Source organism: Eptatretus burgeri, chromosome 1 (assembly GCF_056783735.1).
Source record: "Eptatretus burgeri isolate ZD-2024b chromosome 1, Ebu_testis_v1, whole genome shotgun sequence".
Lineage (NCBI taxonomy): Eukaryota > Metazoa > Chordata > Myxini > Myxiniformes > Myxinidae > Eptatretus > Eptatretus burgeri.
Window position 1 is genome coordinate 37,227,231 of NC_140961.1, and position 26,093 is coordinate 37,253,323.

The following is a 26,093-nucleotide window of genomic DNA, read 5'->3' on the forward strand; positions in this document are numbered from 1 at the left end:
CCATCGCATCACCGCCATTCCCGCGCCGCTTGTGGGCACCGATCCTGGACTCGTACAGGGCGCGCACCGAGCAGCGGGTGCAAAAACACCAGCCTTTCCGAGAAATCGGATCAAGAATCATTCACGCCCACTTTTCCTCTGTCCAATGGGGAGCCAGCCAGAGGTGAAGGGTCGAAGGTGAAGGAGCGAAGCCCCGGGGGCTATAAAGGGCCGCGTTCGCTCGCCGAAAAGGCAGTTGTTGAGGGAGTTTCTGAATCGGGAGAGAAAAAGAGTTTCTGAATCGCAGTTGGACGGAGTTGAGAAGAGTGGAGAGTGGGAGAGTTGGAGAGTTGTGGCGGCGGCGAAGGCAGTCGAGAGGGCGCTCGTGTCAGAGTCGGGGAGCTGCGGAGAGGGGAGGCCGGTAACGCGACCGAGGTCGCGGTGGAGACGCTCGTCGCGGGACCCAAGCCAGCGAGATATCCTCATTCCCCCGAGCATCAACAACCCCCTCCTGTTTCCCCCCGCGCTGAGATAGTGTGAGAAGGGGGCCCCGTTCCCACTCCATTCCAGGCAGTGCCAGCGAGGCCCGCGGAGTCGGGGCGCCACCGCCATTTTGCGGCTCATCACCAGACGGGTAGGCTCGACGCGGTCTCGGCCCCAGGCCCGTCTGCCCCCTTGTAGTTGAGGGTGGTCCCTTTTTCTTTTGCTTTGAGGATATGTGTTGTCGGCGCCGTCTGTGAAGTAAAACTGTATAAGTGTTGCCGTGTGCTCGGTAGTCGGTAGTAGATCTGCATTGTTACATTTGCTTTTTGTGCAGAATTGTTGTGCTTCTTCTACTTTTACATTTGCTTTTGGTGTATAATTGTATATGTGTGCTTTCCGTTTGCCGCGGAATAAATGTGCTTTATGTTGAACTGTTTTTCCCGTTTCGCTTCGTCTTTTCCTTTATTGAATCTCCATCTTACTTCACGTAAAGGGTTGGTCGTGGGCTAAATACGCCCAATAATTAATCGAACCGTCGAGGTTGACGATAACACCGTTCGGTTATCCCGATAGTACGGAACGGGTCGCTTAAAGTGGCCCGTGTCCGAAGTCGACCTGCGGCGAGGTGCGATCGCCCGGTCTACCCTCCGTGTGGGTACTTAGGTAGGTCGAATTTGGCGAGAAACCCTATCCCACGCGGGGGGCCGATTGGCACGATCGTGGTGAGGCCGAAAGACCCACCCGTGACTAGTTCCCGGCGTTAGTCCGAGAGGGTCACGACAGAATTGTCCGTCCCGTGGGCGACGTGCCGCGATTCGAGTTACGTGGCCGCTCGCACGCCGGCGGGCGCGAATCCCGCAACACTGTTGTCAGGAGTGGGACACAAACCCACCCCCCTCCTCGCGGCACTGGTGTCGGAGAGCGGGAAAACAGGCTCTCCTGTCTCCAGCTAAATTCACGGGAATCGGTCCAGGGGTGAGAGGAGCGACCCCCGATTCCCTCCAAATTACGAGCGATTCAAATTAACCCTTTACGAGAAATAAGATGGCGTCTCAAGGCGAGCGGGAGCCGGGGGTATTAGAAATGGATTTAGAATGTGTAGAATCCATGGTCCAGGATGAAAACCCCGTGCAGGAAATGTTGGTTGTGCAGGAACACGAACTCCCCCAACTGAACCCAGAGCCCGAAATAGGTGCGGCGGCGGCCACGGTGTATGACACCTCCCCACCCCCTCTCCACCAAAACCCCCCGATCCTTGGCGAATCGGCTCACCCAAGCGCACCCGACATGGCCCAGCTATGCGCCATGCTGGCGGCAATGACAGCGAAGATGGATACAGACACAAATGAAATGATAAACGAAATAAAAGGCATGAACGAAAAGATGGATACAAACACAAATGAAATGATAAACGAAATAAAACGCATGAACGAAAAGATGGAAACAAACGCACTCAAAATGAAGGAAGAAATGAAAGGGCTGCGGGGTGAGACGCAGAGCATGGGCCGAAGCCTGCAGGCGGGCATGAAGGCCGTTACCAGGGAGTTTAAAATGGCGACTCCACGTGTGGGAGCGAACGAGCTGGGAGGGAGTGCAACGGCTGTCAGGCCCGCGGTGGAGGCGAGTGACAAAGTAATTCGGGAGACGTGTTGGGCGAGGGTCGTGACGGAAAAAGTGACGGTAACCGAGAGGGAAAAACTAATTGGGGTGACGGAGACGTGCACGAGGGAGATAACAAGGGAAGAGACGGAAATAATAGTTGAGACAAGGGAGGTAAAGGGTGAAGAGGTGACTGAGTTGGCAGAGACACGGGAGATGGGAACGATAGAGGGAAGACTACACGATGAAGACGGGGTAAGTGACGCACACACACACACGGAGGTAGTGGAGGATAATGGGGGTGAGCTCGCGGACTGGGTAGAGACCCGGTGCGAGCAGCTGGATGGCCTCCTCTAGGAACGAGGGAAGGGAGTATGCCTCCTTGAGGCGAGTCACGACCAGGTGGGTTCGGTCGTGCTTTGCGAGGTCGAGGGGAGGAGTGCTGTGGACAGGTGCACGGAGAGCTTGGGGAGTATAGAGGCCCCGGGGACCCTTGTGGGGACACAAATCCCCAGTGTGGTTGTCCCGGTGTGTGTGGTGCGAGGTGTGAGTGCGTCACCGTGTGTGGAAGCGACCCCGTGTGTGAGTGGTGTGGTGGTGAGTGTGCCGGAGTGCGTGCTCCCCAGCACGCCGTGTGTGGATGAGGAACCGCGTGTGAGGGTCGCCGTGTGTGTGAGTGAAACGGCCAGTATGAGTGAGGCACTGCGGGCGAGTGCCCCCACGTGTGAGTGGTATGGGTAGTGTGAGGGAAATGGCATGCGTGAGTGAGCGGCCGAGTGTGAGAGAGACAGCGTGTGCAAGGTCGCTGTGTGTGAGGGAGATGTCGGTCGGCATGTGTGAACATGCAGCCGCGTCTCCCGGTGTGAGTTTAATGGTGAGGTGTGTTAGCGTCGTAACACGCGGGAGTGCGTGTGTTGAATGGCGACGACGACGGCGACAGAAGAAAGAAAGCCGAGTAGCGGCTGTAGTTGTTTCGGGGACCGTGCCGGGTTCACCCAGCAGTGAGCACGAGGTCCGTGCTGTGCAAAGCACGAGGCCCCCACGTGCTCGCTTGCGAGAGTGAAGTCCCGGTCCGGAAACGCACGCGGTGGATTTGCGCTTTATGTTGAACTGTTTTTCCCGTTTCGCTTCGTCTTTTCCTTTATTGAATCTCCATCTTACTTCACGTAAAGGGTTGGTCGTGGGCTAAATACGCCCAATAATTAATCGAACCGTCGAGGTTGACGACAACACCGCTCGGTTATCCCGATAGTACGGAACGGGTCGCTTAAAGTGGCCCGTGTCCGAAGTCGACCTGCGGCGAGGTGCGATCGCCCGGTCTACCCTCCGTGTGGGTACTTAGGTAGGTCGAATTTGGCGAGCAACCCTATCCCACGCGGGGGGGCGATTGGCACGATCGTGGTGAGGCCGAAAGGCCCACCCGTGACTAGTTCCCGGCGTTAGTCCGAGAGGGTCACGACGGGATTGTCCGTCCGGTGGGCGACGTGCCGCGATTCGAGTTACGTGGCCGCTCGCACGCCGGCGGGCGCGAATCCGCAACAATATATATATATATATATATATATATATATATATATATATATATATATATATATATATATATATACATATATATATATACACTAGTGGGGTGTGCTTACACATTGTGTAAGCATATGAACCATGCTGCCCCATTATCTCGGGTCGCTCACCTGCATTTGATTTTTCATTTATTTGTTTTCATTTATTTTGTTTCATTTATTTATATTGTCATTGATGGATGTTGCCTGACAATTCTGTGATTATTTTTCAGCTGTTTTTTTTTGTTTGTATACACTGTCAAGGCTCGTATATGAGCGAACACACAGAACGTACAACAAGGGGAGCAGGAGACAAGAGGGGCGGGAGAGGGAAGGTAAAAAAACAGTGGGGAACAGAGACATGAGATCTGTGGAAGGGAGAGGGATGGGGCGGGGTACACAGGGTAAACAAGATGGATACTACAGGGACTTTGAGGTCCTTACATGACAGGGACTTTCAGGAAGGAAAGCAGGGAATTTGAAGGAGGTGGGCTTGGGGTGCATTAACGGGGGTAGAAAAGATCATGGTTTTCGATGGGGGAAGATAAGAGATGGTGGTGAACAGCTGTTTTGAAGACCTGGAGGGAAGAGTGAGATTGAAGAGAGTGTGGGAGTTTGTTCGGGAAAACAAACTCCCACAAGGCGGGAAAAAAGAGGAATGAAAGAGTGAAGGCGTACCGGCTTTGATGTCCATCGGCACACAGAATTTCAGGTTTCTACATCACCCTGAAGGTACCGATCTTTAATATCAGTTAGTGAGTCAGTCAGTGGTTAGAAAGAGCTTTATATATTAGACCATGATTGGAAATGACTGACAGGGTGGCCGAGGCCCTAGAGGTATGCACGCTCACCTCTCTTGCCTGGGTTTGAATCCTGACTCAGATATAAACTCATCCAGGTGTTGCACTGAGCGTCCCATCTGTTATTATTAGTGGTGAACATTAAAGACCCCATGGTGTCCTTCATGAATAGCGAGCTATCACTGGCACCCTAAAAAAATTGCAAATTCCTGCCCTAACTATTGCTGGGAAGGTGTTGGTAAAACACTCAGAATAACCCTTGCCAAGAAACTTTTGGCAGCACTGACGCTCTTTCTATACCAAAGTATGGTACATCAGATGATTGGAAAGTGTGAAGAATACCGGTGTTTAGTTCAACACTGTATTTGACTTAGGGTTTGTCCACGTGATTAAATAATTATTGGTATTATTTATTTCATTTTTTTTTAACTGCAGGAGTTTTACAATTAACTATTTAATTTCCTTGTCTTTTATGCTTGGTTTCAGGTTCATGCGACATGTTTATTGATATAACTATTCGTATACATCATCCATTGTACATTACACCACTCTTTTATTGTGATAAATTAAAAAGTATTTTTATTATTACAGTTTTATTTTGACAGGTAAGTTACTACCAACTCACTAAATCTCGGAAAAGAGCATTTTGCCTTTTTTATTGTGCCTTTAAAGAAGCATCCATTGTCATTTTTGTGATTGAAGTTCCCCATTTATCATTTGCTGATTACTCCTCAACGACCACATTTCTTTGCCACATCCTTTGGTATCCATGAATACATCATATTTATACACCTGTATCAGCAGGTTTGCAAATAAAGGTTCTGGATATGACCACATTGGTATCATGATGATTCGTTGAAATGTTTCATCTTTAAAGTAGTTGTCAATCACAAATGTTATGCTTTCGTTTATTTGCGCTTTTGGAAAAAGACATGGAGGCCACAGCTCAGAGTTTTGATATTTGAACTACGAAAATGTCTGTTTATTGCTCCGTTTGTTTAATATCATGTACAGTACCTTAATGTCATATCATGTGGAGTAATGTGATATCATGTCCTGTATAGGCACCTTTATGATTAATCATTAACCATCTTGAAAAGTTTGCTATGAAGAATATTGTTGGGGAGGAAGGGGTTCATCTTCGCGATTGAATAATTCATAAGATTAACGTAATCTTGGAGGTGATGAAACCCCAAGGAAGTTTTGGCCACAGGAAAACAAAACATCCTTTCAAGTACATCTTGAGGTGTGTTTATGATATTTAATTTTGGAATGAGTGAATCATAGGTGGAACCCTGTCAATTTGTAAGTCATTGATAGACATATCTGTCCAGCTCAGGACATGATGGAAGTATGAAAGGTGTCCACATTACGACCCTCACCCCTAACAATTTCCTCCTTCAGTTCTTCATTAATAATTTGTTGTCATTTAATCCCAAAGTAGTTTTTAAGTGTTAGATGAGTAGTAAGTTTATTTATTTTGTTATCAAAGTCGTGAATAGCCGACCCACTTTGTTCAGTTGTTTTAGGGTAAACATTGAGATTCTTCAAGCGTTTGTTACCTCTGCCACCGAAGGTAGATGGGGTTTATGTTTTCACCAGTCTGTCTGTCTGTCTGTTTGTGAACAAAATATCTCAAAAAGTTGTGGACGGATTTCGACGAAATTTGGTGGAGAGCTTGGGTATGACACAGACGAATTGATTCAATTTTGGTCAAGATCGGAATCCGGATCTGGATACGAGAATTATTTAATTTTTAAAGTGATTCTTCACCATTGAGTGATAAGGGGAAACTAATATATATCATGATATCTCAAAAAATTATGGAAGGATAAGAATGAAACTTGGTGGATGAGTTAGTTCGGCGACAAGAACAAGCACATTAAATTTTAGTTCAGGTCCAAATCAAGATCTGGCCTATCAGTGGGATACAAAAAGTAATCTAATCAGCTTGGTGAAGGTATGTTCTCTACCGAGTGCCCTTCTACTTTAAAGGAGTTTCAATATGGAAAAAGGAATGAAATGAATGTGAATGTTTTCATTCAACACGGTCCTGTCAGACAGTTGTTTCTGGAGCAATTCATTCCTTTATGTATCAATAAGATAAATCTCAGGTTATCAGGAAGATATATCACCTGTCTCCATGAATGAAAACACCATGCTAAAGTTTGCATTTATGGACAATGACATAAGAAGTGGCGAACAAAGAAAAGACAGGTAAACTTAGGTGCATTTTGCTGAGAGTTACACACTTGTATTGCTGAACTGAAAATACGGTGCAGTTTATCTTACCTCTACCATACCCCAGTACAGAGAGGTGGTGCTGCCAAAACAGTTTCATGGCATGGGTTATACTGCGTGCTTTACCGTTGCCTACCCAGCAGTCATTTGAGGCAGGAATTTATAATTTGTTCAGGATGCTGGCGATAACTTGCTTACTATTCGCCAAGGATACCGTGGGATATCTAACGTCCACCAACTAATGTCAGGAGACAGGACGTCCAGTTTAACGCCTATCCGAGGGACGGCACAAACATCAATGTCTCATCCTGCCTGTGAAACACTAGGATGGCAGTTTATAGCTGGATCAGGATTCGAACCCAGGCTAGACAGCTTAGAGGTGAGGTTATTTTGCTCGCCTTTATCTTTTGTACTTGAAACCATGAGTGTTTATCTCATACACTGCAAGTACTGCAGATGGTTTGTCTTACGTCCTGCTTGGCTTATCGTACATCCTTTGTGGTATATTAAACGTACGTTATGGTTTATTTTTACAATCTTTACGGTTTATCTCACATAATGAAGTTCAGTTTGTACAGGGCAGCAAATAGATGGATGACGTTTGACATTTTGGAATTTGCTTGCACAAAACGTGCTCGTTAAGATTAACGATGTCATGAGATCCAGCCACAAAGGTACTGTACCAAGTCAAATCGGTGCAACTTCATCAAAGACTGTTTCATTGTTTACTCACTCAATTGTTGCTGATAGTTCTTCCCTTGGCCGACATCATCTCAATTACAGAAATGCCAAACACACAGTTACACAGTGAGCTGTTTTGTTGTTTAAATATTTCAAAGTCAGGTTCGACTTTTACCCCCACTGCTGATCCGAACACAATCACAGATAAAGAAGTGGAGATGAATCAGTTCATGAAAGTACCAATCCCAAATGTAACAAAACTCAGTAGTTCGCTCAATAAAATTAAACAGTGAAATAAAGATAAAGCAATGTAATTATGTTATAAAAACAAACAAATAAATAATAATAATAATATTACAATCAGAAGACGGAGTAATAACTTGTAAGAGGAAGAGAAGGAGAATAAGTGAAGAGGAAGGGAAAATGTGGTTAAGGAAAGGGATGAATGGAGATAGGGTTCATGAGAGGAAGAAGAAGAGGAATGTGGCAAGAGGACAAAGCATTGTGAGAATGCACAGGAAAAGATGAGAGAGGAGGCAGAGGCTGACCGGAGGCCGACTGGCCGCTAGCACGGAGGGAGGGGGTTCTCTTCAAAGCAAGCTGCTGGGCGGAAAAGCGCTTTAAATTTCCCCAATTGCAGGCGTCTGGCAGTGTGAGAGGCAAGGGCTCCCACCTGGGCGGGTTTCCTGCTCATTGTGGCCACCCCTGAGCTAACTGTTTGCTCGAAGCCTCAGCTCAGGATGGGGTTCAGGAGGTGAAAAGGGAAATTTGGGGTTAGCATCGGCGATGACGGGTTACAACCACGAGCCTTTGGAACCATATTTTGGTTAGTCGGTTTAAAATTATAACGTCATAGCCGGGAAGTGGAGCGCATGTGTATCCATGAATGGTGTATTTCTGATCTAGTGCCAACAAAACTTCAAGCGGGCCGCGGGATGGGTAAGATTTGTTACGTAATGATCGGGTTTGTTTGGGAAGAGCGGTTGGGTTCATGGGTTGGAGAAAACGCTGATGCTCGAGGAGAATGAAAATTACCCATTAGCTTCTAACAACATGCTGGAGCATCCACTTAGGGCTTGCCTTCAGGTTAAAGGTGTGTTCAGATTAGGGATCATGGTTCTGGTGAGGAATACAAGGTAGGATTAAAGTGCATGGTGATTCATGGTTAAGGTTAGCAATGAGTTAACATTTGGATTCATGGTTAAGCTCGGGGTTGAATAGGCATTTGGATTCATGGTTAAAGTTAGCAATGAATTAACATTTGGATTCATGGTTAAGGTTAGTAATGAGTTAACATTTGGGTTCATTGTTCAGGTTGGCAATGAATTAACATTTGTGTTCATGGTTAAGGTTAGAGTTGAATACACATTTGGGTTCATGGTTAAGGTTAGCATTGAATTATCATTTGGGTTCATGGTTAAGGTTAGGAATGAGTTAACACTTGGGTTCATTGTTCAGGTTGGCAATGAGTTAACATTTGAGTTCATGGTGAAGGTTACCAACAAGCTTACATTTGGGTTCATGGTTAAGGTTAGGGTTGAATCGGCATTTGGGTTCATGGTTAAGGTTAGGGTTGAATCGGCATTTGGGTTCATGGTTAAGGTTAGGGTTGAATCGGCATTTAGGTTCATGGTTATGGTTTGGGTTGAATCCGCATTTGGGTTCATGGTTAAGGTTAGGGTTGAATCGGAATTTGGGTTCATGGTTGAGGTTAGCAATAAATTTACATTTGTGTTCATTGTTTAGGTTTGGGTTGAATTGGCATTTGGGTTCATGGTTAAGGTTAGCAATAAATTTACATTTGTGTTCATGGTTAAGGGTTGTGTCGAAAAGACATTTGAGTTCATGGTTAAGGTTGGTTTGAATGGGCATTTGCGTTCATGGTTGAGGTTAGCAATGAATTAATATTCGTTTTCATGGTTAAGGTTTGCATTTAATTAATATTTGTATCCATTATTTAGGTTTGGGTTGAATGGGCATTTGGGTTCATGGTTGAGGTAAGCAAGCATTTTGGTTCATAGTTAAGGTTAGGGTTGAATAGGCATTTGGGTTCATATTTAAGGTTAGTGTTGAATCGGCATTTGGGTTCATGGTTAAGGTGAGCAAGAAATTAACATTTGGGTTCATGGTTAAGGTTAGCAAGAAATTAATATTTGTGTTCATGGTAAAGGTGAGCAAGAAATTAACATTTGGGTGCATGGTGAAGGTGAGCAAGAAATTAACATTTGGGTTCATGGTGAAGGTGAGCAAGAAATTAATATTTGGGTTCATGGTAAAGGTGAGCAAGAAATTAACATTTGGGTTCATGGTTAAGGTTAGCAAGAAATTAATATTTGTGTTCATGGTGAAGGTGAGCAAGAAATTAACATTTGGGTGCATGGTGAAGGTGAGCAAGAAATTAACATTTGGGTTCATGGTGAAGGTGAGCAAGAAATTAATATTTGGGTTCATGGTAAAGGTGAGCAAGAAATTAACATTTGGGTTCATGGTTAAGGTGAGCAAGAAATGAATATTTGGGTTCATGGTGAAGGTGAGCAAGAAATTAACATTTGGGTTCATGGTTAAGGTTAGCAAGAAATTAACCTTTGGGTTCATGGTTAAGGTTAGCAGTGAATTAGCATTTGGGTTCATGGTTAAGGTTACCAACAAGTTAACATTTGGGTTCATGGTAAAGGTTACCAACAAGCTAACATTTGGGTTCATGGTTAAGGTTAGGGTTGAATCGGCATTTGGGTTCATGGTTAAGGTTAGGGTTGAATCGGCATTTGGGTTCATGGTTATGGTTTGGGTTGAATAGGCGTTTTGGTTCATGGTTAAGGTTAGGGTTGAATCGGCATTTGGGTTCATGGTTAAGGTTAGGGTTGAATCGGCATTTAGGTTCATGGTTATGGTTTGGGTTGAATCCACATTTGGGTTCATGGTTAAGGTTAGGGTTGAATCGGAATTTGGGTTCATGGTTGAGGTTAGCAATAAATTTACATTTGTGTTCATTGTTTAGGTTTGGGTTGAATTGGCATTTGGGTTCATGGTTAAGGTTAGCAATAAATTTACATTTGTGTTCATGGTTAAGGGTTGTGTTGAAAAGACATTTGAGCTAATGGTTAAGGTTGGGTTGAATGGGCATTTGCGTTCATAGTTGAGGTTAGCAATGAATTAATATTAGTTTTCATGGTTAAGGTTTGCATTTAATTAATATTTGTATCCATTATTTAGGTTTCGGTTGAATGGGCATTTGGGTTCATGGTTGAGGTAAGCAAGCATTTTGCTTCATAGTTAAGGTTAGGGTTGAATAGGCATTTGGGTTCATATTTAAGGTTAGTGTTGAATCGGCATTTGGGTTCATGGTTAAGGTGAGCAAGAAATTAACATTTGGGTTCATGGTTAAGGTTAGCAAGAAATTAATATTTGTGTTCAGGGTAAAGGTGAGCAAGAAATTAACATTTGGGTGCATGGTGAAGGTGAGCAAGAAATTAACATTTGGGTTCATGGTGAAGGTGAGCAAGAAATTAATATTTGGGTTCATGGTAAAGGTGAGCAAGAAATTAACATTTGGGTTCATGGTTAAGGTGAGCAAAAAATGAATATTTGGGTTCATGGCGAAGGTGAGCAAGAAATTAACATTTGGGTTCATGGTTAAGGTTAGCAAGAAATTAACCTTTGGGTTCATGGTTAAGGTTAGCAGTGAATTAGCATTTGGGTTCATGGTTAAGGTTACCAACAAGTTAACATTTGGGTTCATGGTAAAGGTTACCAACAAGCTAACATTTGGGTTCATGGTTAAGGTTAGGGTTGAATCGGCATTTGGGTTCATGGTTAAGGTTAGGGTTGAATCGGCATTTGGGTTCATGGTTATGGTTTGGGTTGAATAGGCGTTTTGGTTCATGGTTAAGGTTAGGGTTGAATCGGCATTTGGGTTCATGGTTATGGTTTGGGTTGAATAGGCATTTAGGTTCATGGTTAAGGTTAGGGTTGAATCGGCATTTGGGCTCATGGTTATGATTTGGGTTGAATCCGCATTTGGGTTCATAGTTATGGTTTGGGTTGAATCGGCATTTGGGTTCATGGTTAAGGTTTGGGTTTAATCGGCATTTGGGTTCATGGTTAAGGTTAGGGTTGAATCGGCATTTGGGTTCATGGTTATGGTTTGGGTTGAATAGGCGTTTTGGTTCATGGTTAAGGTTAGGGTTGAATCGGCATTTGGGTTCATGGTTATGGTTTGGGTTGAATAGGCATTTAGGTTCATAGTTAAGGTTAGGGTTGAATCGGCATTTGGGCTCATGGTTATGATTTGGGTTGAATCCGCATTTGGGTTCATAGTTATGGTTTGGGTTGAATCGGCATTTGGGTTCATGGTTAAGGTTTGGGTTGAATAGGCATTTGGGTTCATGGTTAAGGTTAGGGTTGAATCGGCATTTGGGTTCATGGTTATGATTTGGGTTGAATCCGCATTTGGGTTCATGGTTATGATTTGGGTTGAATCCGCATTTGGGTTCATGGTTAAGGTTCGGGTTTAATCGGCATTTGGGTTCATGGTTATGGTTTGGGTTGAATCGGCATTTGGGTTCATGGTTAAGGTTTGGGTTGAATAGGCATTTGGGTTCATAGTTAAGGTTAGGGTTGAATCGGCATTTGGGTTCATGGTTGAGGTTAGCAATAAATTTACATTTGGGTTCATGGTTTAGGTTTTTGTTGAAAAGACATTTGGTTCATGGTTAAGGTTTGGGTTGAATGGGCATTTGTGTTCATGGTTGAGGGTAACAATGAATTAATATTAGTTTTCATGGTTAAGGTTTGCAATTAATTAATATTTGTATCCATTGTTTAGGTTTGGGTTGAATGGGCATTTGGGTTCATGGTTGAGGTAAGCAAGCATTTTGGTTCATAGTTAAGGTTAGGGTTGAATAGGCATTTGGGTTCATATTTAAGGTTGGTGTTGAATCGGCATTTGGGTTTATTGTTAAGGTGAGCAAGAAATTAACATTTGGGTTCATGGTTAAGGTTAGCAATGAATTAGCATTTGGGTTCATGGATAAGGGTAGCAATGAGTTAACATTTGAGTTCATGTTTAAGGTTAGCAGTGAGTTTGCATTCGAGATAAGGGTCAGGTTAAGGTCGTGGTTCATATTTAGGTGAATGGTTATGGTTGACGATGTTATTCTTAAAAAAGTGTGATTATGTTTAAGCTTATGCTTTTATTTTTAGGTTTAGTTTGATTCTTAATTAGAGGAGGAATTGAGTAACAATATATTTAAATAAGACTTCACCAGTAAGCAACATCATTATTGTGAGGACGTCATTTCAAATATATTACAAACAGTTTACTTCCTAATTACAGTTTAATAAATTTGAAAAAGCCATGATACCTCTTTGACAATGAAAATATGATTTTGGAAAAGCAATTTCCAATCTAGCAAAGCATTTATGTCATTTTGTGCAGCAAAGCTTCCAGGCTTTTCACGTATCATGGAATTTATTTCCCCATCCATCTACTTCCAACCTTATCTTAATTTTCATTTGTTAATTATTTAAGGTTATTTGTCATTTTTCCTATACATCTCAGCGTTTGCTTTCCACCCGTGACTGCCTGTTCTGGTTTGCATGTAAAAATCGATGTGCTTTGTACATCTGCCTGATCCATCCGTACCTCCGTCTCCCTCCCCGAATGCACCCCCTCACTGATATATCACGCAGACGCATCTTTCCTGAGGGTGGCAGGGTAACTGTAGTTAGTGTGAGTTTGTGTCCAAGCTATTCGTTTTCTTGATCTAATTCTGGTTGAATTTGGAGGCAAACAGGTTTCCTGACCGGGCATGAGATCCCTCTGTAGCTCAGAGCAGCCAATCCGTAAGATGGGGAGTTAAGTCACATGATGAGCCTCAAATGACGGGTGTGTACAGTTAAATCGGATTGTTTACGATTTGTTTTACTCACTGTGGCAAGTGCCTACATTATCCTTCATATGTATGTATACACTGTTCATTTACAATATTCATGACTTGAAGCACAGGACTGGCAGGATGGCTGAGCGATATGCACACTTGTTCTTAATAGTGTAGTGGCCGGGGTTGAAAAAGGGCTCTAATTTAGGAGATACCCCTACCGGAGGTATAACAAGCTGAAAGTGGTCTCATTTGAACCGTATGGATGTCTAGTTTTTGAAAACTGAGGTTGCAGTTGTTGAAATTCCGCACAACATGGTGAATTAACCCCTTGAGTGCGGGAACATAAGAGAAAATGGCCATTTTCAATAATCCATTATTTACTTCAATAAGCATAAAATACATGTAGAATGGTTGAATATTTCAGGGTATTTCTATGTATTGGACACGTTTTAAGATATTTCACAGGGTTTCAGGCCCCTGTTGGGGTTAAGGACCCACCAAATACCCCCAATTTTGGCAGTTTTTGTGCAATTTTAGCAAAAACTTGTACGTTTTCTCTTATTAAATGCCCAATATATGTTTTAAAAGTGCCAAATTTGATTATTTTCATCAGGCAGGGTGTCTCATTAAAGAATATGTCAGTTAAACTATGATAGAATGTTCACAACCAGGTAAATTAACCCTTTCTCTGACATGTGCGCGGTTCGAGTGAAAATTCTCATTTTTCTAAAATCGGCATCTTTTATGCAAAAATGAACTGTTATCATGGAAAACTATGGAAAATATCAGGGTTATTATAAGAAATTTATATTATGCAAGGTATTTCATGGACTTTTATGCTGCCAAGGGGTAAAAGACCTCCAGAATACCTCCAAATCGGCATTCGTTTACTAATTTTATGCCACAATTGCCTCTTTTTTCACATGATATTGTCATTACATGTTATAACAGTCCCAAGTCTGATTTGGTGAACCAGTCAGATTGTCTCATGAATGAAATTGCAGTTGAACCCAGATAAAAAGATTCACACCTTTGAGAAAATCTATTCAATATGTTTATGTTGTTGCACAGTGAAACCCACTCATGAATCTTTCAATACTGATCACATCTGAAATTAGCTGGCTATGCATCTAAATATCGAAAACAGTGTCTATCTCTGTTGCTTTTTCATTTTCCTGTTGTACGACATTGCTGTGATTGCTGCAGTCAGTGCAGCTACATATGTCAATACCCTCTAGTCCTGCAAGGACAAAAGGGCACATCCTCCCGTTTTCACAATTTTTGTCAATGCAGTGGAGGTGTGTTAAGTCTCGAACCTCAGCTGGAGCGGAATCTTGAGTATACATAGTCTGGACAATTCCACCACCTTAACAAGCGGACCAGCCATGACCAACTGGTGATATCAACGGTGGGTTAGCAACATGGCTGTCGCACCAAATCTTGGTTTGATACTTGGCCCGTAGGATGTGCTGCTTGAATGTATCCTCGGTTGGGGGAAGCATAGATGCTGGCTTGTGCGCGGTCGTGGCCAAATGGAAACATAGATCATTCAATGAATCCAAGTCTTTGCCTTTTTTGCCATACAGCAGAAGCACAAATTTCCATGACAATGAAACACAAGTGTCTATATCAGCCTCATGAAATCCTTTCATATCTGGCAATGCTTGTGCATTCTTCATCAGTGTAGAATAAGCTGTTTGCTTCCCAATTCTGTTGAAAGAACATGTGGTGTCACACCCAGTGATGATGGCAGTGAGACACTCACAAACAGTCGGTCCAAACTGAATAACTATCTCATGGACTGGAATGTATCTCTCCTTTCCAGAATGCCCAGCGTACATGTATACCTTGTCAGTCAGCTGTTTTCTACTAGAATAGTAGATCAACAGTACCAGGACATCCGTGTCATCACAGCGAACAATGAGCCTTGAATGGTCACGTGGGAGACTGACGGCATGGAGGATTATCCTAGTATCCACTTCCTCCTGTGTACTCTGCAGAGAGTCAATGGATGAGACTCCGAGTGGTTGTACTTCTTTCACCAGCTTGCCATCACCGAAACCACCGGCCAGAATAATTGATTTCTCGTTTGGTAATTGTTCGTAATTGTCCAATATATGTTGAGAGATGAAGTTTGCTTGGCTGGACTTGTTGCCTCCACTTTTCAGAAACTGGCGGTAGTTTGGAACCTGTCTGCCTCCTTGAATCTGGTATGTTAGTACCATATTGTTGGCACCCCTCCGCTGCCTTTCGGATGATGTGATTGATGTCTCGATGTCATAGCGATCAAAGATTACTGTAATGCTACTGATATCCAATGAAGGATTCCTGAAAAGTCATAATAGTCGTTTCTGAACAATTTTAGCTAAATCTTGGAATGTTGTGAAGTGATTTTCATCCAAACTCTGAATCATAGCCATCCCATTAATTATGTATGCGGATGATGTGGGTTCAGGTATTGCCGAGATTTGTGGCAGCTCTGCTAGAACGTCCGTACAATTTGCCTCAAGTTTCTTGGTAAGGTCAGCTTTTTCAGTTTTTCTCATTGACCCATCTTCATGGAAGAGTACTGGTGGCACGGCGGCCAGTTTGAAACAAAGTACCTTCCTCAAATCGACATTACGACTCTGTGAGACAGCCAATAGCCGCCTGAACAACACCTCAGTATCAATGATCAGCTTCTAGTCCTTGTCATTGGTGAGTGCCTTCTTCATATCTGAAAATGTCAACACAGTTTCTTCCTTGAAGGGGTCCCAGAAACTCTTCGAATGTTCAGTCCCAATTCTTTCTTTGACGAAGTCCTCAGAGGCTGCTTTTCCTTTTTCTGGAATACACCAGAGAATTCTCAACTTCTTGAGACGCCATTTGACCGGTGGTTATGTTTAGAAGCGATTCTGGTACCTCATCGAGATTAAATGGATTTTCACACTGGCTGACAATGTATTATTATCGTTTTTGTCCTTGTTCATGCGTGCATTTCAAAGCTCCTCATGAAGGTTTGCTTTTGAACCAGATTGGCAAAGGTCTTTGAAAGGCTCGGAGTATTCCCAGTGACATGTCGTGTCATCAGCCAGCGCAGAAGTGCCCCTTTACGGAGGGTGAAGCTGATGATTCCTCCTCGACTCTTCGCTTCTTGATTTATAGTTTGTTCCAGGGATTGGTCAGTTGGCACACAATTAAATGTTCTATGTGGGGATCTTCGCACAACAAATCCACCTTGCATCATGTGTTCATACATTTTTGGCTGAGTTTGTTCCAACTGCTTAATCTCTGCAATATACGCTGGAGTGTAGCGAGCATAGTTAATGCATCCTGCAGCACATAGTTTCATTAATCCTCTGATCTTGTACGATGAGAACATCTTTGGTTTTCTTTTTAAGATCCTACCTGTTCACTAGGCCTAATTTGACCAATACAATGAGTGATGATCCTCTTCTTGAGGTCAGTGTCTTGAAGTTGATAAGAAGATTTGACATGTTTGAGCCATGCATGACAGAGGCACAGGTGTCATGATGCCAAAAACAAAAGATCAGCAGCAGCAATGCCACCTATGGCGTCTTAGTTTAACTAATAATATCATCATGGGAGAAAATTCCAACTGTCATTATCATTATTAATTGTATTTATTTACAGTGCATATGCTACATGTGGGGGTATTTTGGGTTCCTTTTAATCCCCTGCTCATGACAAACTGCACAGAATATCTCAAAACATATGAAATGACGTCGAAAATTACAATGTAATGAGTTTGGCCCGAAATCATGAAAAAATGCCAAATAAGTGGTATTCCGGAGGGTCTTTTACCCCTTGACAGCATAAAAGTCCATGAAATACCTTGCATTATATCAATTTCTAATAGTAACCCTGATATTTTCCATAGTTTTCCATGATAACAGTTCATTTTTGCATAAAAATGCCGATTTTCGAAAAATGAGAATTTTCACTCAAACTGCGCACATGTCAGAAAAAGGGTTAATTTACCTGGTTATGAACATTCTATCATAGTTTAACTGACATATTCTTCAATGAAACACCCTGCCTGATGAAAATAATCAAATTGGCACTTTTAAAACATATATTGGGCATTTAATAAGAGAAAACGTACAAGTTTTTGCTAAAATTGCGCAAAAACTGCCAAAATTGGGGGTATTTTGTGGGTCCTTAACTCCCCAGAAGCATAAAACCACCTGAAATATCTTTAAACATGTCCGATACATAGAAATATCCTGACATATTCAACCATTCTACATGTATTTTATGCTTATTGAAGTAAATAATGAATTATTGAAAATGGCCATTTTTTCTTTTGTTCCAGCACTCAAGTGGTTAATTCACCATGTTGTGCAGAATTTCACAAACTACAACTTCAGTTTTCGAAAACTAGGCATCAATACGGTTCAAATGAGACCGGTTTCAGCTTGTTATACCACCGGTAGGGGTCGACTCATTTTTCTTGGTCTCAGCCACTACACGATAAGCTGTCTCGCCTTGGGTTGAATCTCAGCCTAGCTTCCAACTGTCATCCTGATGTTTCACAGGCAGGGTGATTTCATCAATGTGTGTGCTGTCCCTTCGATAGGTGCTAAATGGGTGTCCTGTCTGTTGATATTAGTTAGTGGACATTAAAGATTCCAAAGTGTCCTTTGTGAAGAGTACGTGAGCTATTGCTGGCACCATGAACAAACGACAAATTCCTGCCTTAACCTTAGTCAAATGAAAGATCTGGCAAGCTGGTTCTTGAAAGACTAGGGCCAAGCTTCCATTGGCCAACCCCACAAGAATGTGTGAATAATTGTTGCCATTCATTAAGAAGAAGAAGAAGTGGAAGAAGATGACCTAAAGTACCTAAAGTAGATGACCTAAAGAAGATGACCTAAACTTTTGGGAAACATGTTTCTTTTTCATGAAATTCTTTCCTTTTGTCATAATAACGCATTTGGTCTGTGGTTGACCTAGTAAGCTGATAAAGCTATCATGATTAGACTCAGTAACAAATTTTAACAATTACAATAATAATCATAAAATGAAAAACAATAGTCCATTATTGTATTATATTTGCTGTTTTGATCAATTTTAAAACATTATTATTTATGATTAAAATTTCACGTCCAATAACTTTACTTTAAAGACAGGTGTAACAAGCAATCTCTCATCAAGAAAGTGAAGCCCATCACCATCATTTGGATACCAGTAATAAAATAAAATGTACATAATATGGTCATACCTGATTTCCAGTAGCTCGTTTCTACCAGGTAATGCATACGGTGAAAGATTTACTGATTACAAGCATTCATACCCTGCTTTTTTCAAAGCAGGGCCTGTAGAAGGGACTTGCAGGTTTGTATATAAGCCGGCTCTTATCAAGCATGTGATATGGTCGTTGGTGAAGGAAGGCTCAGATCATGTCGTTTTATAATGTAACCGCAATAAGGAAAATAACAATAATGTAATTGTCGGCAGTAATAAGCTCATGATGCTACTGTAGTAACAACGAGATTATAAACCCGCCATTTGATTTCCTTGTGGGATGAGGCACATTTTGTCATGGTATATATGATGTCATCAGGTCACGGATAGTGTGCTGGTCGTGAACTAAAACGTCCTGCTAGACCATTTCATTGTGAAAGTTGAAGTGTCTATTAAAAACCATACAATCGAAAATAAATGACCGAAATGGGGATGTTTCTAAGTGGCCTTTGCTTCTCCGACACTACTGCCTCTTTGCCCTCCACAAACTCTGTAGCTCTCTCTCTCCCTACCTCCTCGCCCAACCACATCGGCTGCCATTTGTACCTGTCAGAAGCATCGGCGCCGGGCGCAGGAGAGATGGGAGCTGGCGGAAAGCTTTCAAACGAATCAGCGGAATTGAGTTAGCATCAATCGCTGCTATTAGCAAAAGCCATTTGGGTGATGGAGAGTCGGCTTGCTATTAGGCTGGATATACATTTGGAATTTGTCTCCATAACTCAGCGAGAAGCGCTTGGCAAAGCCTTGGAGACAGAGGGCCCCGTGTAGGATGCTGGGGGAACAGGGATTGGGGAATACATACCTCTGAGATGCAGGACTTGGAAGTTGTGGAAGTAGTAAGAATTGTGAATCATCTGAGACCCTTCAGTGCTGTGAAGCTGGGACCTACCAGGGTAAGGACCTCAAGGAAGTGCCTTAATTGGGACCTTGATATTGAGAGTTTACAGCCAAAAATCCCAAGTTTGATTCTGTTTGGGAATTTAATATATGACTGATGTTATATGAGTGTTATTAGCTAGCAAGTTGGAATAGTTGTAAGGAATATAATCTGATTTGTCCAGAACTGGAATAGTGATCTGTAGAAGTTGAGAATCTGACATTTGGTGATCTTGCAAATATAATTGGGAAAGTAAGTCATTTAATATGTTCAGCTGATGAGCTCAAAGGTAATGCAAGTGTAGAACCACTGGCTCTATTCAGAACCTCCTAAAGCTTTAGTGCAATTTATTTTAGGTCTAATGAGCAGGAAAGCTCAACATTAAACAGACAGAGGTATGAATAGCAGGGGGTGATGTGCTAATCGTTGTTTCCACTTGTTTAACTCAAGTCAAAAATGGGTGAGTACACTGCACCCATAACTGTATACGTCACAGTGACTGTATCGTTGTAGCTTGGTGTTGGCTTTGTTGCTATGGTGGCTGGTTTAGGATCTTAGGGTCCTGAGTTTGAGCCCTGTTGGGTGCTGAATTGACACCAGGTGAGGTTGACTCAGCCTGTCATCCTTCCAAGGTCAGCAAAATGAGTACCAATGTACTGGTAGAGGGGCACGGCATCAGCAGCACAGTCATGCTTCCAATAAATAATAGCTACCTGGCAGCCAAGCTGCCATACACAAGAACATAACAGAACTCTATAGTTCATAATTGGAGATATAGACAGTTAAAATCTAAATATCATACATGATTATAACATATTTTGTCATGCAACTATAAATCCCAAAATGGGATTTGTGATTATTCCTCTCAAAGAAGTCCAGAAATAAGGATTCTATAGTGCTGTAATTAGACTTTTAAAATAATGATAGCATTTTGGACAGAGAGATCATGTGACCGGCCATATATCCAACAAAGAAAACCATGTACTGTAATACAAATGATATTTACAATGGATCTCTTGGGTGCTACATTGCCTGTGTGAATTTAAGTTTCCTTGGTCTCTTAATGCTTTCCAAAAAAGAAACACGAGTTTATTTTCCATAAATGAAAGAGGTATTAGTGGAAATTGTCACCGAAAGATTAATCAATGTGCTTGAACCTGGATGCTTACATGTCTCATTGGTTGTGCCATCGCAGGTTTGTCCAGATCCGAGGTGGCAGTGGAACTCGGCATCTCCTTGATTTTGCAATGCTGATGAAAGACCGAGTAAAGCAATATGTCATACACACAAATCATTTCCTTCATCAATCGAGTTTCAATCTTGTCTTGTATCATCCTCTTGTGGTGTTTCAGAATCTATACTATAAAAGGAGCTGTGCAGGTGTCCGTGCGGGCATCCGTCTGAGTTCCACCCATTGGTTTAACGGTCTATCTGACTCCCCCACGATTTCTATACGACAGCCATAATGTTGGTACTTACTGCTATGTGAAGTCAAATATATCTTTGGAGCTGTCATCTTCACAATCTCTATGCCCTCCCTATAAAATTTCTCTGCAAGCCTGGTGTTGGTTTCATGGTTAAGGTGGCTGGCTTAGTAATCCCAGGGTCCTGAGTTTGAGCCCCATTGGCTGCTGTTGACTCAGTCTTGTCATCCTTCTGAGGTTAGCAAAATGAATAACAGTGTACTGGTACAGGGGCACAGCATCAGTGGCAAAGTCGCGTCCCAACAAAATGATAGCTACCTGGCAGACAAGCTGTCACACGCAAGAAGAAGAAGTAGAAGTTTTCTCTTCAGTATAAAATGACGACCAAAGTGACAGTTAAAAGGATTTTGAACTGATAGGTATCATGAGCCTTGTGAAGATAAGCCACAACAATCGAGGCAGCGGTCTGATGTTTATACACCACCCAAATAACTGAATTCTCTGAAGCAGTGCTTTTACCACAAGGAAATTACAAGGAAATTTTTGCACAGGAGGAGGCCATTCGGCTCATCATGCCCGCATCACACCAATAGCAGATTTAATAAATCTGTCAATACCCCTTCCCTTCGTGTGCAGCCATTTGGCTGTGACACTGGTATAAGTCCTTTCACTGACCTCAGAAAGATGGACAAGCAGAGTTAACCCCCTAGTGATAAATTCAGCAGCCAACAGGGCTTGAACTCAGGACCCTCGGATCCAAAGCCAGCACTCAAACCGCTAAGCCAACACCACAGAGGTTACGCAGGTCCTTGCTATTATTTCCAATTATTTTATCTTAACTAGCATATTACCCATCAACAAGAAACCACAAAAACCCATGTCATTATAAAGGTCTTTGATAAGGACTTCCGGGTGAGGAGGGGAGGACAGAGTTGGGGACGGTGGAGGGGGGGGGATAAAGATGGGACAGATTTGGAAGGGATGGTTGAGGCTTTGGGGGAGGGGTTAAGGACTTTCAATGTGGGGGGGGTGGGGGAGTGGGCTGTTGAGGAGTTGTGCTTGGGGTGGGGAGGGGGTTTGAATACTTGAAGTGGGGAGGAGATTGATGCCTTAGTGTTGGACAGGGGAGGGTGAGGACTTTGGGTTAGGGAAGGGAGAGTAAAGATGGGACAGAAGTTGGGAGTGGGAGTTTGAGGCTTTTGGAGGAAGGGTGAGGATTTTTGGTGGGTGGAGGGGAGGGGTTGAGGAGATGTAAGTTTAATCACAGTCACAATGTAACTGGATACAGGTGTGTGTGTGTGTGTGTGTGTGTGTGTGTGTGTGTGTGTGTGTGTGTGTGTGTGTGTGTGTGTGTGTGTGTGTGTGTGTGTGTGTGTGTGTGTGCGCGTGTGTGTGTGTGTGTGTGTGACTTTAGGGGTAATTTGTGTGTATCATTACAATCACCATTTGGGTAATGTGCTCGGACTAGCAAAAGTACCCATCGCTTTGCTGACGGATTTCATCAAAAGACAGGATGTTGGACTTCACAAACATTCTGCTCTGGTCACCCTATAATTTGCCTGAGGTCATCTTCCATCTGCTTGGAAGTCAGCTGACATCAATTTCATCAGCATTCCTCGCTGCTTATATATGATGTGAGCAAAAATCACTCAGTGTTGGATGCTTTGGTTTGAACCTCTGCTTAAAATTAGTGAAATGAAACATTTTGAAAACTTCAACTTATTCTCACTCAGATTTCAACATCACTAATGCATCATATCAAGTTGTTTAAACTTTATTTATACAAGTTAGAAAAAAAAAACATTGAGGTATGGAGTCACCAAAAACAACCAAATAAAGTTGGAAGGAATGACAAGGTAGGAATGACACCACAATCCTTTTACAGATTGCTATCATGACATCTTTGACATTTTTGTCACCGGTGGCAATCGTAACAATTGTATGAATATGTCGATGTTCGAGGTAGTTGTAGATTTGTAGTTACATGGGTTAGTGCAATTGTGTATTTTATTTGTGGAATTGAGATGGAAAAATGTCAAAACACATCATGACTCAGTGGTGTAACAGGATCAGCGTCAGGAAAATGAGCCACGTGGCCATATAGTCGCAGCTGACGCTCACGGACCATGCAGGTAACAAATCTCATCTGAGTCTCTCAGAAAATGCTCGTTGGACACAGTCTGACCAGCGATAGCCAAGGATTCCCCAGATATCTGGTACGGAAGGAGTTAAGTCTCCGTCTCAGATCCCTGGTCAGAGTCCAAGTTTCACATCCGTAGAGCAAGACGGGAAGCACTAAGGACTTAAAGACTCAGACTTTAGTCCTCCTGCATAGGTACCGACAGTGCCACACCCCATGATCCAGTGAATCCAGACTCCCGAGGCCCGACCCAGATGTCTATTGACCTCTGGCTCACAGACAGCAGAGACATGAATATCACTGGCAAGGAAAGTGAATCTCTCCATGACCTCAACATCCTCACCACAAACAGGTACAGACAGGATAGCAGCATCCAAGACGTCTTTGAAAGCCTGGATCTTATTTTTGACCCAGGAAACCCATAATCAGAGTGGCTCCGACTCCTCGTTCAGCACCGCGAGGGCCCCCATCAGGATATCCAGAGTCTCTGCAAAGATGACTGAATCATCTGCGAAATCAAGGTCAGATATATTGATATCCCCAAAGGATGCACCGCAACTTTATCTCTCAGACAACTTCCTCAGAATCAGGTCAATTAAAGCGCTGAAAAGTGTGGGGACCATTACACACCCCAGACGAACTCCAGTAACAACTGGAAATAAGTTGGAGATGGAATCACCACATCTCACAGTACTCTCAGTACCAGAGCATAGTTCAGAAATCAGATTGATCAGATTTGGTGGCACCCCACAAAGACCGAGAATCCTCCAAAGGGCATCCCGATTCACTTAATCGAATGCTTTGTGGCGATCAACATAGGCTGTGAGCAGCCCTTGCCAAAATTCTAGTCTGCGTTCAGTGTGCACCTGAAGAGCAAGGATATGGTCAATCATTGACCTCTTTGGTGTAAAGCCCGACTGCTCTGGGCACTGGTGTTCAAGCAAATGGTGACGAACCCTATCAATAATTATCTGAGAAAAGACCTTTCCCGGCACTGAGAGCAGCGTCACCTCTCGGTCGCTGTGGCAGTCCTGGCGATCACCCTTCCCTTTCCAGAGAAGGACAACAAGGCCCCTCTTCCAGTCAGTTGGGATGATGCCTGTGTTCCAGACAGAGAACAGACCTGCATGCAATGATATGGGTACAGCATCTCCACCAGCCTTGACAAGTTCAGCTTGGATGCCATAGATCCCAGGGGATTTACCCCTTTCAACTAGGTCACCGCAGCCTGTGTTTCCACAAACGAAGGTGGTTCACAGTTGATTGGATGGTCAGCAATAGGGATAGTAACACCTCTGATATCCAACTTAACAGCTGCTGGATCAGCCTGGAAGAGCCGCTCAAAGTAACCGACCCAGCGGGCCTTCACATCAGATTCCTCTGCCAAGAGCCCACCATCCTCCACTCTAACTGCAATACACCGAGGGACGGGCTTGGAGGAACACAATGCACCAATTCCTCTGTAAGCTGGACGAGAATCACTTGAACACAGGTGATGTTCTACCCTTTCACAGATTCCTCGCACATAGGCATCCTTATCCACCCTCAGAGCACATACAGGTTTTTGCCTCAACTCTGTGAACAGCTCAGCTCTACCATTAAGCCTGGCCCTGCAACTCTGGTCATTGATATCCAGTGTCCCTTGGGAGACAAAAATTCTTCTTCACCTGATGGTGGGTTCCAAGACATCCACCGGTAGCATCGAGGATGGTAGACTTGTAGGCACTCCACAATTCTTCAGCATTCTGCAAAACACCCAGACCCCCCAAATCCCCAGTCAGCCTGTTCACAAACTCCTCAGCTACCCTCTCATCCCTGAGCTTGCCAACATCCAGCCTTGGCTAGGATGGCACCATTCTCACGGATTTCAGCTACAACTTCAGAGTTGCCACCACAAGCCTGTGGTCGGTATTGAGGAACTGAGCACTCCGGTAGACCCTGCAGTTCTGAATGATCCTCCAGCAACCATCAAAGAGCACATGGTAAATCTCCTTTGTCATACCACCAGCACTGGAATATCAAATCCAGCGATGAGCCTGTGGGTGCTGAAACCATGAACCAGCCACCCTAACTAAGTCCATGACTTCTTGCAAAGTCAAGGAACTTATTGCTATTCTGGTTCACAGTTCCAGACCCATGGGACCCAACACACGTCTCATAGCCATCCCTATCAGTGCCAGTCGATGCATTGAGATCTCCCAAGACAGGAAGAGTATCCCACCTGGGGCAATGATCAACCACATACTCGAGAGAAGCATAGAATGCGTCCTTCACGGTGAGATCACTCGCTTCAGTCGGAGCCTTTCCAGAACCAGGAAAATGACACCCAAGGAGTAACAAATCCTCAGTCTCATAATCCACTCATTGACCAGTGTCACCTCATTTATCATGGGAGTCAACTTGTTGGACACAGCTACAGCAACTCCTTGGGCATTATAACGAGAGTGACCAGACCAATAGGAGGTGTCACCACCTGCCATGATCTCACAACTATCCAATCTCCAAACCACAGAGAGAGCTGCAATACTGATGTCCAAACGCTGGAGCCCAGATGATAACAGAGACAGGTGATCACCCTCTCTTCGGGTTGGGACATTCCAGGCAACCACCCGAAGGGACCGCCTCAGGTTAACCCGAGGAGACTGCCGTCTAGTGGACGACACCTCAGCACCACCCCGACAAACACCATCGCAATCCGACCCAGGAAGATTACCCTGTGCTTTTCCTCCTATCATCAAAGACTGGGGGCCCGAAGGCTTTGCTCCAATCCCGTCATCCAGTGAGCTGCCCTGCAAAGGGCAGCTGCACAGGAGGTACTCTCACGGAGTGAGTTTTCAGTTTTATTTGCGTTTTACAGAATGAAGTGTTTCGCAGTGGCCAGAGTGCAAATCCTGCCACCAACCTCCTAGAAAGAGGTACGCAACTGCAGGACATCCGCAGACAGTTGGGCACCAGATATGGATGGCCTTTGGCTCACAACAAGCTCCTCCATTTTTGACAGGTTTTGATTTGAATGCTGCCAGGTGTCCCTATCCATACACCCTCCTCACCAGGAAGCCTGGTGTGGGAGACGGTTTAGTCACCGACAACCCGACCATAAAATAGGTTAGTACAGGTTTACATGATACCTGCAGCAAGTCACATTCTGATCTAGCCTGACTTGACCTCGACCCCTACCCTC

General features: G+C 43.6%; 1 protein-coding gene across 10 annotated transcripts in view; it reads right to left on the reverse strand.

The window, feature by feature from the left end:
* LOC147034261 (uncharacterized) overlaps positions 1-26,093 on the reverse strand; it is a 231,089-nt gene that overhangs the window by 89,325 nt on the left and 115,671 nt on the right. For all 10 annotated transcript variants that reach the window (XR_015057726.1, XR_015057730.1, XR_015057727.1 and 7 more), the window contains one exon: positions 20,518-20,598. Coding sequence is in view for 6 of the 10 variants with exons in the window: in XM_085879620.1 (XP_085735746.1) it covers positions 20,518-20,598 (81 nt within the window). In the remaining 4 variants the exon portion in view is untranslated. The remainder of the gene's footprint in view (positions 1-20,517; positions 20,599-26,093) is intronic.